At 41.7% G+C, this 14,729-nt stretch overlaps 1 protein-coding gene across 3 annotated transcripts; it reads right to left on the bottom strand.

Annotated features, from left to right (window-relative positions):
- Positions 1 to 3,548: 3,548 nt before the first annotated feature.
- On the bottom strand, positions 3,549 to 14,417 carry HIC1 (HIC ZBTB transcriptional repressor 1). 3 transcript variants are annotated; one of them, XM_063449953.1, is made up of 2 exons: positions 14,229 to 14,417; positions 3,549 to 6,540 (listed from the first exon to the last, which is right to left on the bottom strand). In XM_063449953.1, the coding sequence occupies exons 1-2, from the start codon at positions 14,251 to 14,253 to the stop codon at positions 4,592 to 4,594; spliced, it is 1,974 nt and encodes a 657-aa protein (XP_063306023.1). In that variant the 5' UTR covers positions 14,254 to 14,417; the 3' UTR covers positions 3,549 to 4,591. The 3 variants fall into 3 exon arrangements, with proteins under 3 accessions (XP_063306023.1, XP_063306022.1, XP_063306021.1); XM_063449952.1 differs by lacking the exon at positions 14,229 to 14,417 and adding an exon at positions 12,078 to 12,514; XM_063449951.1 differs by lacking the exon at positions 14,229 to 14,417 and adding an exon at positions 8,847 to 8,995.
- Positions 14,418 to 14,729: the final 312 nt, after the last annotated feature.

The raw sequence follows: 14,729 nt of genomic DNA, 5'->3' as shown, positions 1-14,729 counted from the left end.
AGCCTTTTGTGCAACAGGCAAAAAAAAAAAAAAAAAATACAAATTACACACACACTTAAACCTGGTGTAATATGGGACAACAGGCTCCCTATAATGAGACCACATGGAGTCCTTCAAGCTCCCATCTGAACAGCAGGCTTCTCGTTACAGGTCCCCACTGATCAGTCATTGGAGACTGGGGGATCCAGCTATGCAGTGAACCTTTAAGGGGAACATAGGGGATTTCTGACAATGCAGCCCACATCTGTACAGAGCACACGGTCATGTTCCAGCAAAGAATGAAGTGGTCAGTCCCTGGTCTCTAGAAACAGTTACATTCTATATACAATATTACAATACTGGCAAACTTCATTTCACAAATCTCACCCTATAGCGACAATACACTGCATTGAGCGATGCATACAGACAGTATGTACAGGTCATTGCTCTTTAAGTTATGCAAGGCTGGACTACAACCACTACTATCCATTGGGTGAAACTGTTGCCAGATTTGGTTACATACAACAACACTCGGGTACCAGGAGACAATAGAACTTTCTGTTAGTAATGACCCTCTGTTAACCTTTTCAGTGCTGTGATATGCCTTAGGTGAGACAGTGAAGTGGTGAGCTTGTTATAGTGGTATTGTTACCCCTAGCTAGGTAGGTTAGTTATCGCCTCGCATTTTAATCCACTAGCAGTGGAGTTTCGAGAATAAACGAAAAAGTTTAAATTAAAAGACTAAATCTGTCCACCTACGAAAGGCACATCACGTTCTTAGAAAATTAATAGTTTTTGGATGTCCAAATCTCGACTTATTTTTTTGGAATGGGTTTGAGGATGACTTTAGGTGATTACATAAATCCTTGCACTTCCCCAGCGTCCAAAGCCATAGCACATTAACCCTTTCACGTGGAATGTGTGTGTTTTTCTGGTATTGAGGAAGACCCAGGGCAGGCAGGTGATCTATGTAGTTTCAGGAGCTCTAACTCCATTGTCAAAGAAACAGATCAACAGTTTCCAACATTAACCTTTGAAACACCGCATCCCCAGCCAGCAGAGTCAATCTGTCCCCGAATAACGGGCGATGTACTAAGTTGACCCATTCTACCTCAACACCAACAGGCAGTGATCAGGTGGTGCTACATTCATTTTAACACTTCATGCTACATTGGGGTCTGGTCCTTAAGGGGTTAAGTTAACAAGGTTCTAACACAGATAGACCATTTTATCACAATAGCAAACAGAATTATTCACTAAATTGAAAAAGGGAATTTCAAATTTAAGGTCAAAATAGCCGAACCAGAAAATCCTCTTCCTGCTCAGCTACTTTGGCCTTAAATTTGAAATTCACTTTAAATTCTCACTTTAGTAAAAAACCCTGTTAAAGTCATGAGCCTTTTCTACTTGACCCCCTTTTCATGCACTCTCCCATGACGTATCAGTTTGCAAGTTTCCATCCCCCCCCCCCAGCTGAACATCCTCACTTTAGTAGAATCTGCTCTTTTTCAAAGATTTTTTTTCCATTGTTTGTCAAACAATACAGGACGTCCTGCTGATGCCAAGTCTTGGCTCAATCCTTTTCCTCTCTCGCCTCCTGCATCATGACATATGAGATGTGACATGGTGCAGCCTGATCCCAGCTAGTCCTAGAGAGGAGACAGGTCCTGTCAAAGCTTCACTTCCTCCAGCACAAGGGATAGTTAACCTCTGACACTCCAGATCTTACTCCCCAATAGTTCTTAGCATCCAGACAAACATAGGTAACCCCCCCCCCCCCCCAAAAAAAAATATATATATATATCTCAGCCCGCCATGAGGATCATGGGAAATGTAGTTCATGATAAACATCTGGAGTGCCAAGATCAGCTATCACTGATCATGGAAGATGCAGTCTACAAAACCTGGGCTGTCTATTCTCTCTAGGCCAGTTAGGTCATTATGTATCATCAGTGTAAGTGACGTTACAGGCTGCACGATGCCTGGGCAGATAATCTCAGAGATAAATAGAAAGGGTTCACCTGATACTTTCTCAAACCATTGGTCCGGTTAACAATTTACTAATCCCATTAGTCTGAATGAGACATTTAAACCCTTTTTTTTTTTTTTTTAAATAGATTCTTCAAATAGTGAAACATCCTTTGTCTGTCCCTTTATTTATGCCCTGTGTTCTCGAGGGATAGAACTGATGCCATTTTATGAATCTGGACTCCTAGATACCCCATGACAGTGCAACTATACCCTGAAGGGGCAAGACTGGCATCAGACTGGTTGGCAAAGGGTAAATTTCATTTCATAAAAGGTATTGCTATACTGCCATCTGTACAGCTACTGACATGATACCCACATCCCGGACTGAACGAGCATATTATCTTCCAATAAAATAATAGATCATAAAATTCGGAAGCAACTTTTTTGTTTTTGTTTTTTTGCACCCTTCCTGTCCTGTCACGTACTAAAGGGTTAACTATATACAATCAGCTGACTGACCACATTGTTGCAAACAAATCCTATGATGTTAGAGGATGTGGAACCGCAGTTTAACAGCCGACAGGGAATGTGTCATGGAACCTAAAGCACTCAATGTATTGATCTGGAATGTTGGATTGATATTGCAAACATTGGAAAGGTCTCAATGTAACATGGATTGTATGGGCTACATTCTCCTGGCTGGCTGAGCATTGTAGGAGCTGTGATTCACATAAGTATTAGCTAGATCTGTTCACATGTATAAATACAGCAATGGTAGGGGAGATAAAGCCTACTACTATAAAACACTGAGGACAGGACTTTCCAACTGATTTAAGACAGTTACCGGCAAACAAGGAGTTAGTGAAAAGGTTTAACCCAAAAGCTGCTGGTTTCTTTGGTTTTCAGATTATTAAAGTTACAGCTTCTATTTACATGTGTGTCTAAGCATAGAGTTTCTCGCCCTGCCAGTATGTCATTTACATCTCTCTGTCAGGCAAAGGGTTAAGCTTTCGTCTTCACAACCAAACCATGTACAGGAATGAACAGTGTAGGATTAGGCAACATTCAGCACTTCTGATGTTGTGGACTAGTCTCCCATAATGCTCGCACAGTATCTAGGGAGATGTAGTCCACAACATATAGGGTGCCACAATATTGCCTACCCCTGGGATAGAGCATTACCCATACCAGCATTATTAATATCTATCTCTCTCTCTCTCTCTCTCTCTCTCTCTCCCCTGTTTGTGCACCAACCTTGACTGGTGCACCATTTGGGATGAACCCTCTGGTTTCCCCTTGTTGCTGAACAAGGGTTTGGTTGTCTGGTTTATTTGGCACAATAATGTGGGGTATTGTGTTTAACCTGTTTAGTACAAGGCATGCACCCCTTTGGCACGAAAAGGATTAATAGCTAAAAACAGCTGATCAGCATTATTATGGTGAAATAAAGTTTGGTTTATTGCTGTGATAGTCTCACAGGCCCCAATCGGTTTCATTAATTAAGGCACTCACTCAGTGCTTGCAATACAGGCTGATTCATACAATAGAAACCATACACAGTGCAGACAACAGAAATCAGTATCACTGCCACCCTGATAGGGAGGTTCCTTGTAATTGCCCCCTGTTCTGGGAATATACACCCACAGCTGATCTGACATGGACATAATGAAGTACTTAACTCTCAGATCAGTGCATCATTTGCATTATTTTTGTCTCCCTCCTGCGGTAATATTTTTGTTAAATCTTACTAAGCCTCATGGGGGTTGTGGTTCCACAACAGCTGGAGATCCACACTGTGCCCAGCCCTGAGCTATGCCACTTAGTTTGTACTCAGTTTGGAAACAAGTCTCAAAATCTGCACATGATGCTTGAGACACTATATCTATATGACTGGCCTAACTTATGCCTCAGTCACTTTTATTGTGAAATGTGTCACTTGAAGTCTTCAAAGTTATCATTGAGAGGAGAAAGACAGATAGCTGTGCAAGGACTAGATCTTGGTTTGCAGTAAACATCTGTTGTATTGGATATTGATCATACACTTTGCCACTAGATATTAAATATGGATATTGTATGTTGGGCACGGACTCAAAGGGGTAATCCCAAATGAAGAAAAAGAAAAAAAAAAACCTTTCAGAACCCTTAATATTGCATAGTTATTATATTTGGTAAATACTGATTTCTGTGTCTCTGACAGTCCCCTCACACAACACATAACATGAAAAAATATTAAGGTATCAAAATAAATGTCCAGCCATATTTTTGGCACAGTTAAAGCAGCAACTCTCTCCAATACCTTGAAGCAGTGGTGAGGTTGGGTACATACTGAAGGGATACATGGACTCACTTCTCTCCTGTGGGGATAGTGAAGTAGAACGCTTGCACAAGTCCCTCAGAAAGTGCATTACCAAAGTGCGCTTCTCCTCATTGTCACACAGGTATCACAGATTAAAGCTGCCACTAAAAAGGTCTTTGGCTCTTGCATGGTTCAAGCTTCTCTACAGCCAAGGAAAAGTTCTGTAGAGCGAGCTCTTTGGTAATGTTTGATAATTGGTTTGTAGGTTCACATAGGCGTCTTATCATTTTTTACTTGATGGATCATTGTGCAACCAAAGTGTTCACACTCAAGGTGAGGAATACATTAAGGCGATGAGAACCTCTCTATGATTCTGCTGTCGTTGGCCAGATGTTGACTCTGGCTGAGGACTTCCACAGCTTTCTCCTGGCTCAGTCCTAAGTGCTCTGCTGTAAATTTGGCCAGAGGGTATAGGCTTTCTATGGTTTTAGGATCATTGAGGAAATGTGAGGTCTGGGATAGAATTTCTGCTGCTTTCTCTTGTTTTAAGCCAAGATGATCTGCAGTGAACTTGGCCATGGCATAGACGCTGTCAGAGAAGTCCAGCTTGGGTTTCCCATCTGGTCCAGTGGTGTGCATCTTCATGTGGCTGATGAGGTTCCTCTGCTGGGCAAACTTGCCCCCACACACCTGACACTCATATGGTTTCTCCCCTGAGTGGATCCTCATGTGCTCAGTTAAGCGGTACTGGCGAGTGAAGCGCATACCACAAGCATCACAGGCAAATGGCTTCAGTCCAAGGTGGCTCCTCATGTGTCTAGTCATAGTCCCTCTCTGGGTGAACTTCTTACCACAAATGCTACAGGGGTAAGGACGAGTGAGCCAGTGAGTCTTCTCATGTTGTCTCAGAGTGGCTGGGTCCTTGTAGGACTTGTCACAAGAGGAGCAGCGGTAAGGTCTGATGATGTCCCCCAAGCCCTGGCTGGACTTGTCCAAGAATGGCACAGGTGGGTCCATGCTCTCTTTGTGGTACAGGTCCTCTTCATTGTGAGCTTCCACATGAGCATTGAGTTGCTCTGAGCTGGGAAACCCTTTGCCACAGGGGATACAGACATACAGGTTGTCTCCAAAGCTCTCAGGCTCATAGCCTAGATGGTTACAGTGGTATCTCTCCATGTTGGCTGAAGGGGAGGGGTCTCCACTGCTTCCAGTCTCCTCACTTGTGCTTTTGTCATCATCTGGCTCATTGCTTTCAATGCTGGGGTACCTGGGCTGATGGGATAAGGGGGAGTTATCTCCCTTATCATCCCTTTCTAGGTCTTTCTCTCTGTCACTCTCATCCACATAGCTTCCCAGAGGCTCATGTTTCATCCAGCGGAACATCAGCTCCTGGGTGTCAGTCCTGCTGGGGGTGTCTTGGGTGACACTGGTTCTGAAGGGCTCAGGGTGTGATGCTGGTTGGTCACTACTGTCCAGCTTCTGGTAAGGATGGGTCTGGTCTTTATAGGAGCTGTGGTTGGTGAGAACACTGGCACTTACTGGTGGGCTGTCAGGTCTCCCAGATATGGTAGGCTCCCTGCTGTCACTTGCACTGAGTCCATCTGAGTGGTGTTGGGCAGAAGGTCTGTTTGGACTTTTTTTGGAGAGGTCAAGGCCACATAAAGGGGAGCAGTGCCTTTCAGGTGGGCAAAGTCCATGCTGATGCAGCTGATTGGCCTGAGATACAGAGGCATATAGCTCCCCACAGTGAGTGTTTATAGGGTTCACTGGCTCCACTGGTGGTAGGTCTACAGGTCTTGGAGTAGAGGTGAAACAGGACTGAATAACTGGAGTGGCAGCTCTCAGCCCTCTGGCCAGGCTTCCATAAGGAGAGTAGCCTGTGGTCCTTACATGGCAATATTTGCCATTCCTCTTGAGCTTCTTCTTACACAGAGAAACCAAGTCTGAGATCTGAAGATAGCTGGCAGCAGCCAACACAGCCCCAAACAGTTGCTCACTTGTTGGCTCCCCGTCTCCAAGTCTTCCTGTGTAGATGAAGTCTAGTATTATCCTGAAGATGCTGGGACTGACCATCTCATGGTCCAAGTTGATCAAGTTATCATGAACAACCAGTGACTTCAAGTAGACACTACTAGCAGCTAAAATGTTCTTGTGAGCCCTGAAGAGGGCATTTTGTACCACAATGATCACATCACAGAGGAAGCCTTTAGTCCTCTGGCTGTTGAGTTGAAGAAGGAGTTGTCTTGAATGACTTGGTACCTCCATAGCATCCAGCATCGTGTTCAGTTGTCCACCTTCAGAAACACAAATATGACACATTTAGATCTACATACAGATACTTGTATTCAAAAAAGACAATTAGAATGTCATTATAGAGGTATATGCAAGGCAGGGAAAAGCAGAGGTGTTTACCCATTAATAGGAGAGACCCCTCACAAACACATCACCCTATAATCTCATACATTTCTTTCTGTTGGTGGTATAATTCTCTTCAAAGTGAAATTGGTGTGAATTGTAAGAACATTTCACATTTTAGATCAAAATAGGGGACTCTGCAACTAAGCATTTTTTTTTTCTTCCAATTTGACTACTTTGGCATAAGATTAGCAAAATTTACATATATTTAGACAAAGTGCTGATTTGCTAAAAAAATTATCCAACTCCTCTATAAGTGACAACTAGGCTATTTAACCCTAAATTTTGCGGTTTCGTTTTCAATTCACTGTTTAATGCAGTGTCATAGGAAATGCCTTTTTAGTACTTTACGAGGTTTATTCACTAAACTCCAACTCATAGAAAACAAATTAAAATGGCAAAAAGCAGCCAAGCTGTGACACTAGCTGGGATGAAGAATTTTGCCATCAGAATTTGAATTTGCTACAATGAACTGTTTAGTAAATAAAGCCTTACAGAAATATCCAAAAGCCGTCATAAGAAATTCTTAAATCAAATCCTAGTACTTTTCCAAATATGTATTAATACAATAAATCCCCAATATATATTGATAATTCTTAGCTTGACACTTGCAATGGGGCCTTCTGGCTAATCCCTTCTCTAAATAATGAATATGGAGAGATACAGCAGATAAAACCTGCGCAATTTAATCAGAGTTAAAGCAGATGTATAACTTTCAATTCACTAGGATTTGCTGTTTAGTGGACAAAGCCCACTTGTCAGCACAGACAGCCCAATGCTAACACTAGCAGACAATACTAGGGAAATGACAAGCACACAGACCCTTGACATCTACATTCCCTGAGTTCCTGGAGCTGATCTGGAGACTCCTTGCTAGATATGACCCCTGAGTAGATACTGGGCAGAGGATTGAGAGAACCCTGTGCCACTGACTGCTTGTTCTATGCCTGGGTGTGGGTGCAAATGCCGTGGAATGAGGGAGGGGGGAATCAGTGACATATCCTAAGTGGGATCTAATTCTCTTGATTACTTCTCCCCAGCTGCAGATCTTGTTATCTAGTTCCCAGTCTTTGCAAAGTAAACACATCGCCTCCAGAACATAGCACACATAATTCAATCTCCACCTGGGAGATGGCTGGAGCCAGAATCCTTAGGACAGCAATGCGTAGCACAGGACCACAATCAATGGTAACACGCATTAAACAATCTATCCTGCATGGATACAATGTAACTTAAACTAACTTCCAAAACATATCTGTTGGCAGAGATGGGCACAAGGCAGATCCCATCCCTCCCCTGTAGTATAGAATAAGCCTTTACACCCGAACTCAGAATTGCCACTGGAAGCTCCACTGGGCCTGCAATGCAGTGCACTGAACCCCGTTTAACTCCTTAAGGACACATGACGTGTGACATGTCATGATTCCCTTTTATTCCAGAAGTTTGGTCCTTAAGGGGTTAAAGGGACTCTACCCACAAATTAGAGGATTTACAGTGAAATTAAATTAAGCATTTAATTTAAAAAAAAAAAACCAATGTGCAATTATTGTACCATTTCCTAGTAATAGAATTAATGCTATATCTCCGAGTATATAGAATTTGCACGAGTTTCCTTTTAATAAGCCCGCACAGCTGTCACCATTTGTGCTAAATGGAACCCAAATAAACACCTCAGTGGATGGTTCACATGTCAGTGATTAGGCTAATAATGTATATACAATTTCCTCCTCCGTCGGTAAAAAAAAAAAAAAAAAAAAAAAGCACTTTTCTTTTTTTTTTTTAAAACTTGCAAACTTAACTTTTTCATGTGATTGTGTAAAATACAAAACTAGACAATCTTACATTTAAAATTACAGCTATCACAGAATTCAGGGGAAAAAACTAAATTTCTAAAACTGATTTAAAAAAAAAAACCAAATTGTTTTTAGAAATAAAATAAATCTAAAAAAAACGTGCACACCTGCACATACATTCAAACCGCACTGCACATGTATACGCACACAGATAAAGGATGCGCTTAACCCGAATTACAGGCCAGTGGAAACAGAATGCAACTAAGAGCGAACCGTTGACAAACATCACCTATCAGACATGTGAGTTTTCACTATTGTAGCAATGCCCAGACTGATACAATCCATCCAGCAATCCATGCACCCTGGAATTGGGACACATCCTATGAGTGTACCTGCTTGAGGAGGGGTTCCATGATGGAGTAAAGGATATCTGCTGTGAGCCTGCGATAGTAACAGTTGAAATCCCCCACCCTTCTGTCTCATTGCATCGGCTGGCTTGTACCACCTTTCCCTGTATACATACAGCTTTTATTCTCCTCAAAGATGGGGCTGGGGGTGGCTAAAAACCCTTGTAGGCATTTTAAGAAAGTGACATCACTGCCTCAGCTTCCAGCTGCAAAACCCCATATCAGGAACCATCATTCAGACAGATACCCCCTCCCCCTCTTTTTTTTTTATCTCACTGACATGTGCCACCACCTTTTAGTCCAGTAACCTCCCCTCTGGACAGTGCGCCACCCAGCGGCCGCCCCACAGAGGTGTAACTTGTCAGAGGACAGACACCCATCAAACACATCAGTCAGACAGGTGTCACATTATAAAAAGAGGTTCAGAGAAAATAATATTCAGCCATTATTATATTAAATTATAACAATTCGTTTATAAAGTAGAAAAAAATGTTTTTATATTAAATAAGATTGGGGGGGATGTAAAGTAAAAAAAAAAAAAAAAACTCATTCCTTCAGTCTCACCTCCCTCCACTGAAAAACCTGGTAGGATATTAAGATATAATGAGGTGTTAAGTAGCTTAGGATGTTACAAGTGTTTCAAAGGGACCACTATTAAAATGAACAATTCCTGACCTTACACAGAACTAGACCGTGACCACATCCAAAGGGATATCCAGGCAAGATATGACCAGCTGAAAGCTCTAATTAGTGAAATCTCCTAATTCCTGTGATTTCCTTACAGGTAGCGAGATGAGGGCGATGTGTCAAACTGTTTCACTCCCAAGGACTCAGCCTGAAAGGGAGACACTGATTTATTTGAGACATGTTTACTGGATAAGATAAGATTTGATAAGGGAGAGAGTGGGCTTTTAGACAGTAAGGCTACCTGGTGTCTGATGACCGTAAGGATGTAAATCCTCAAAATTCTGCAGATCACACCTATGACTTTTATTTTTATTTTGTTTTATATTTAGATCTGAAACAATTTGTACTTTATTTAAAATGATTAGTAACTTCCATTAGTTAATTTAACTTGAGAGACAGAATGTTTCCTAAAATAACCAATTGTTTAGACAGGTGTCAAATATTAAGAGAATGATGTTCAGAAGGAAAAAAAAACAAAACCTTTATTCACCTATTTGGCCCCTTGGAAGTGTGACTTTAGATCGTTTCATTTTTTTTATTTTTTATTTTATTTATACTAAATAAATTAAGAAAAAAAATCCATAAAAACTAGAATTTTGACAGTGAATGAACAGTTCTGCTAAATAAAAATATATAAATACAAAACTTTTATTTTAACTCTAAAGTTATAACCAATGGGATTTTCTATTTTTAGAATCCCTTTTTCTACGAAAATAGTTTCAGCTTTGGGACCAACAAACAAGAAACACATTTTCAATAAAAGGAAATTATATATATATTTTAATATAGAAAGTTACAAGGTTTATGATTCGTTTCTTACAAAGCCACGGCACGATTTATTTTATATAAATTATAATTAGTTTAAACTAAAATTGGAAATTGTTATCGAACTAATAACATAATAGTAATTATCTCAATAAAATGAATTGCATGTATTTTGCAGCTATTAAATCAACACCTATAATTACTTGCATAATTAGCATAATGTCCCAGGCAAAGAGATTATAAATTAGATACAATTTTTTTTTTTAACTAAAAAAAAAAAGTATATCTCAATTATATTAATTTTATTTCTCGCCTAAAATTTGTTGCATGTTTAAATGACATGCTGTGATAAGAAGGAAGTAATCTATTGAAACAATCATTTTACAGCACACACCAATTAACCCCACAATCCAAGCAAGAATGCTAAATTGCCCATTTTTTAAATAATTATTTGTTTGGACAATGTCTGTTAACCTGTAGTCAGAGTAGGAATGACAGATCTAAACTGTGACCTTATCCTCTGAAGGTGATACAACTGAAAAATTGTCATGTTTCTCCAAGAAGATTTAAATATGTAAATCGTCCCTATAAAATAAAGATTAATTGAACATTAGAATTAGCTTCACCAATATCTCAAGCAACCAAGTGTATTGGTACATACTGCAACCCATGTGTGGCTCAATGTTTGACACAGAGACAGGGTCCTGGGATAATCTACAGGGGATTAGGGTTAAAAGGCTCAATTAACTCGTTCCATGCGATACAATGAAGGTTCCTTTTAGCAATAAAGGATTAAGGGCTGTAATGTAGCCCGGCTCTGTCTTATTAAAAGCAGCTGCTCAGCACTGGGGTGGGATTGGCCAAGTTCTCCTGAAGCAGTTACACACAGAAACTCATTGGAAAACACTTTTATTTTCTCCAAGACGGGAGGGAGAATTAGAACTAGGTAGGACCAAGCTTGGACCCGTGGATCATCTGTCAACAAACCAGGTAAAACCCAAGTGTCTGTACTCCCCGTATTTCAAGGTAATTCGAATCAGCCAGGTTATACCTGCAACACTGTAGCGGTTTAACCGTTTATATGATCTTACGATGGAGGTGTCTAAAAGCCCAATTTAAGAAAAAAAAAAAATCTAATCTTGACCCCCCATGTAGAGAAGTCGTAATAAATCTATTGTTCTAATATTTCTAAATACTCACTAAGTGTTCGCCTGGTATGTGTGGGGGTTCTATCCGAATTGGATCTGATGATAGATCTCTGATCACAGAGCTGCCTATACAAAACGTATTGATTAAAAACTTCCAGGTGATCTTTATTTAATTTGTGTCAGGCCAGGGATGTAATCTCATGACAGCACTGCCACAGATAATCTATTAAAACTTGGCACCTGATAATGATTTCAAAATCTATAAAAAATCTCAAAATTCGAGTTTAAACTATCGCACATTTTCCTAAACTAACTTTGTTGTTCGGTTCTCTCCGGACCCTTGTAACTGCTTCTACCTCACCCCTAAAGAACTCCCATTACCATCGCACTGCGCATAAACTAACAAAATCTCCGATTAGCAAATTGTATATCACGGACTGCCAATCCCAATACCCTCAGCCAGCCTTATAGCTAAACAAGAACTATAAGCCACAGCAGAGGAAATTTGGAATTCCTGTCCCAGCTGATTCTTCCCCCCCCCCTTCCTCTCCAGAGTGCCCATTCATTGGTTGCTACCAGCCCGTGTGCCCCTTGCCCCCCCAGAATGCCCCATTACCTGGGTACCCAGTGGTGTCCAAGCAGCTGATGTCTGTATGAGTGACCATCCCCAGCCTCTCACATTGAGCTCTGCTTCCAGCTGCCAACCTCCCATCCAGTGTGCCAACTCTGCATGGATCTTCTGCCAGCCCCCTCTCTCTCTCTCTCTCTCTCTTTTTTTTTATTTTTTATTAATTGCCAAAAAAAGGGCCCAGGCTCTTCCTCTGTTTAATACGTGCTGGGCCCAGCATCAGTTTCCTCTGCTTTTTATTTTAGCAATTTCCTCTGCTATTTTGGTGAGCTCAGGCAATGTTGGGGAGAGAAAGGGCTCTCTATGTGAGCCGAGGCTGTTAGCGCCCCATGTGATGTGTAGCTATATTAAACTACAAGGTAAAATCCAGGGCAGGAACTTCGACTGACCCCAACTTGAACTTCACACACATAGAAAACTTTTTCTTAAAGAGACAGCGGCCTCTGCTTTTTTTTTCCCCCAGCAGCTTTCAATTTAGTCCTTTCACATCAGGCTGGAGATGAGTGTCAGATTGGAAGCCTCTCCCTCCATCACTCAGTGTTGGGGAGGTACTATGGGGAGTCCCTGGGGACCTTCACTTATTTCTATATCTAGCTATCTGCAGGCATTTGTAACAAGGACAAAAATCCCATCTTGGGGAAAACACTGTGTGTAGTATATCTATAATAATAATCAGCAGTTCCATATACAATCTGTGTGCACACATAATACTATCTGTTTATTAATCTGGGGTTATTTACAGCAGTGTGACTGCCAATATGATGAGTGCTACCCGCCCACAGAGAGGGGTTGGCAGTCACTTATATGATGCATTTTATTAGATTTTATGTTGCCAACTACACGATCCATTTGGGTGTGAATACATTGCCTGTAGGTTCCTTGCTAGGAAGGCTGTGAGATGATCTGCATTGTTACAGCCCGGTGTGATCCGCACGGATTATCCTTTAATCACACCGAATGATACACTGTGTTTGTTTCGAAGATGATTCGATCGAATCCTGGGGGTTGCTCACTAGACAGCACATTCTGCTGCATTGGGAACCGAATTGTAAACTTTAGTTGATCATTTATTTGGAAGCATTGTCCAACTCGGGTATAGTCACAGCTTGGCTAATTTCAGGCTAAAGTTAGCGATTCGCTGTTTGGGGAATTCACCCCAAAGTAAATGCATATAACTTAATACAGATTTTTTTTTTTGTATTTGTTTATTCTTTACTAACTGAATTATGACTATCTTGTCATATTGGCACATCCACCCACACACAATAACTGAACTTGACCCTGTTTACTGTAAATGCCATGATTTTGAGGGGGGGAAATGAAATCATGACATATCAGATCACTATCACTACCCCTTCCTGTTTAACCAGCTTATACTATGGGCTTTGACGGCCTAAGCATTGGCATGTTAGATGCTTCTAAACAACATATCCCATGATGCTCCGAGTAAGGCAGCCTGAGCATTGTGGGATAGGTAGTCCAAAAACATCTGGCATGCCAGGCTCCGATTTGTGTAAAGAGATTTCAGCAAAGCCACTAACTCACACTGTACAATATAAAGTGACTTTTCTGGTTATACCCTGCCTCTTTACAGTTAACCCTTTGAGTGCCAGAGGGATGAGCCATGTCTGAGACCCTTTATCCTCTGGCAGTGAAATGGTTAAAGATGGTTTGTCAACACGCTAGACTTCTGACAAACCAAACCAATTGATACAACTCGTCTCTTCCTGTTTGGGTGTTCAAAGCCTTCCCAACCCCCAGCGCTGAAAGAGTTAACACCAGATTTCAGTATGCCATTCACGAGACCATGTATATTGGAGGTTTGTCACTCCCAGGCTGCGGCTGGCGGTGGTTAGAGTTAAAGTCCACAGTGACCTCAATGGCTGAAACTTTGTATAAATACCCCAATTCTACAGAACGTCATGTAGTCACTACAACGATCCTACATCACATATTCTGGGGTCATGTCATTCCTACACTTATAACCAACATTTCTCCTGTCAGTTCTTGGCTGTCACCCTGCCCACATGGGCTGCTGTCACCTGGCAGTACAATGCCCCCTCCTGCCCTTCCACTGTAAGGTGCAGCACCCTGGGTGTCCACAGACCGAAAGCTGCTAAAAGTTTAAAGATGCCTTACCTTGGGGGTCCTCTCTGAAACCCATTCCCCAATGGAGATGGTCCTAGGGCGATGTCCTCCTCCTGGTCAGTTTGTCTTGTTCCTCTCCTCCTGTCCCTGTGTGTGTCTCTATCTGCTGTCAAACTGCACAGGGCTATTCGGCTGCCTGGATCTTTACCCGCTATAATGCTGCCACCTAGTGGTCGCACCTCACGCTGTCAACTGCTCTTATCACACCCGGACAGGACAGCAAGCTCTGCTCTGTCTATCGGAATGAGTGTCAGAGTTGAGAAGGACCCCTTTTGTGTGAGGTGGTAAAGTAGAACTTTTCAGTCCCTCCCCTGATTTCTGCCCTCTGTAACTTTAAGCCTGTCCAGGCATTGGCTAATTTCTCACCAGCAGAGATCTGAGGCTGGGTATACAGCATCTCTTCCCACGTAACCCAAGCTGTCCCGCAGAGAACCCAACAGCGCAAGGGTTAAACAAATGCAATTTCCTCTCTGCTGACACATTCCTTCAAAA

Source organism: Pelobates fuscus, chromosome 1 (genome assembly GCF_036172605.1).
Source record: "Pelobates fuscus isolate aPelFus1 chromosome 1, aPelFus1.pri, whole genome shotgun sequence".
Taxonomy (NCBI): domain Eukaryota; kingdom Metazoa; phylum Chordata; class Amphibia; order Anura; family Pelobatidae; genus Pelobates; species Pelobates fuscus.
Note: the sequence above shows the minus strand (reverse complement) of the source record. Positions and strands in the feature narration are given on the sequence as shown.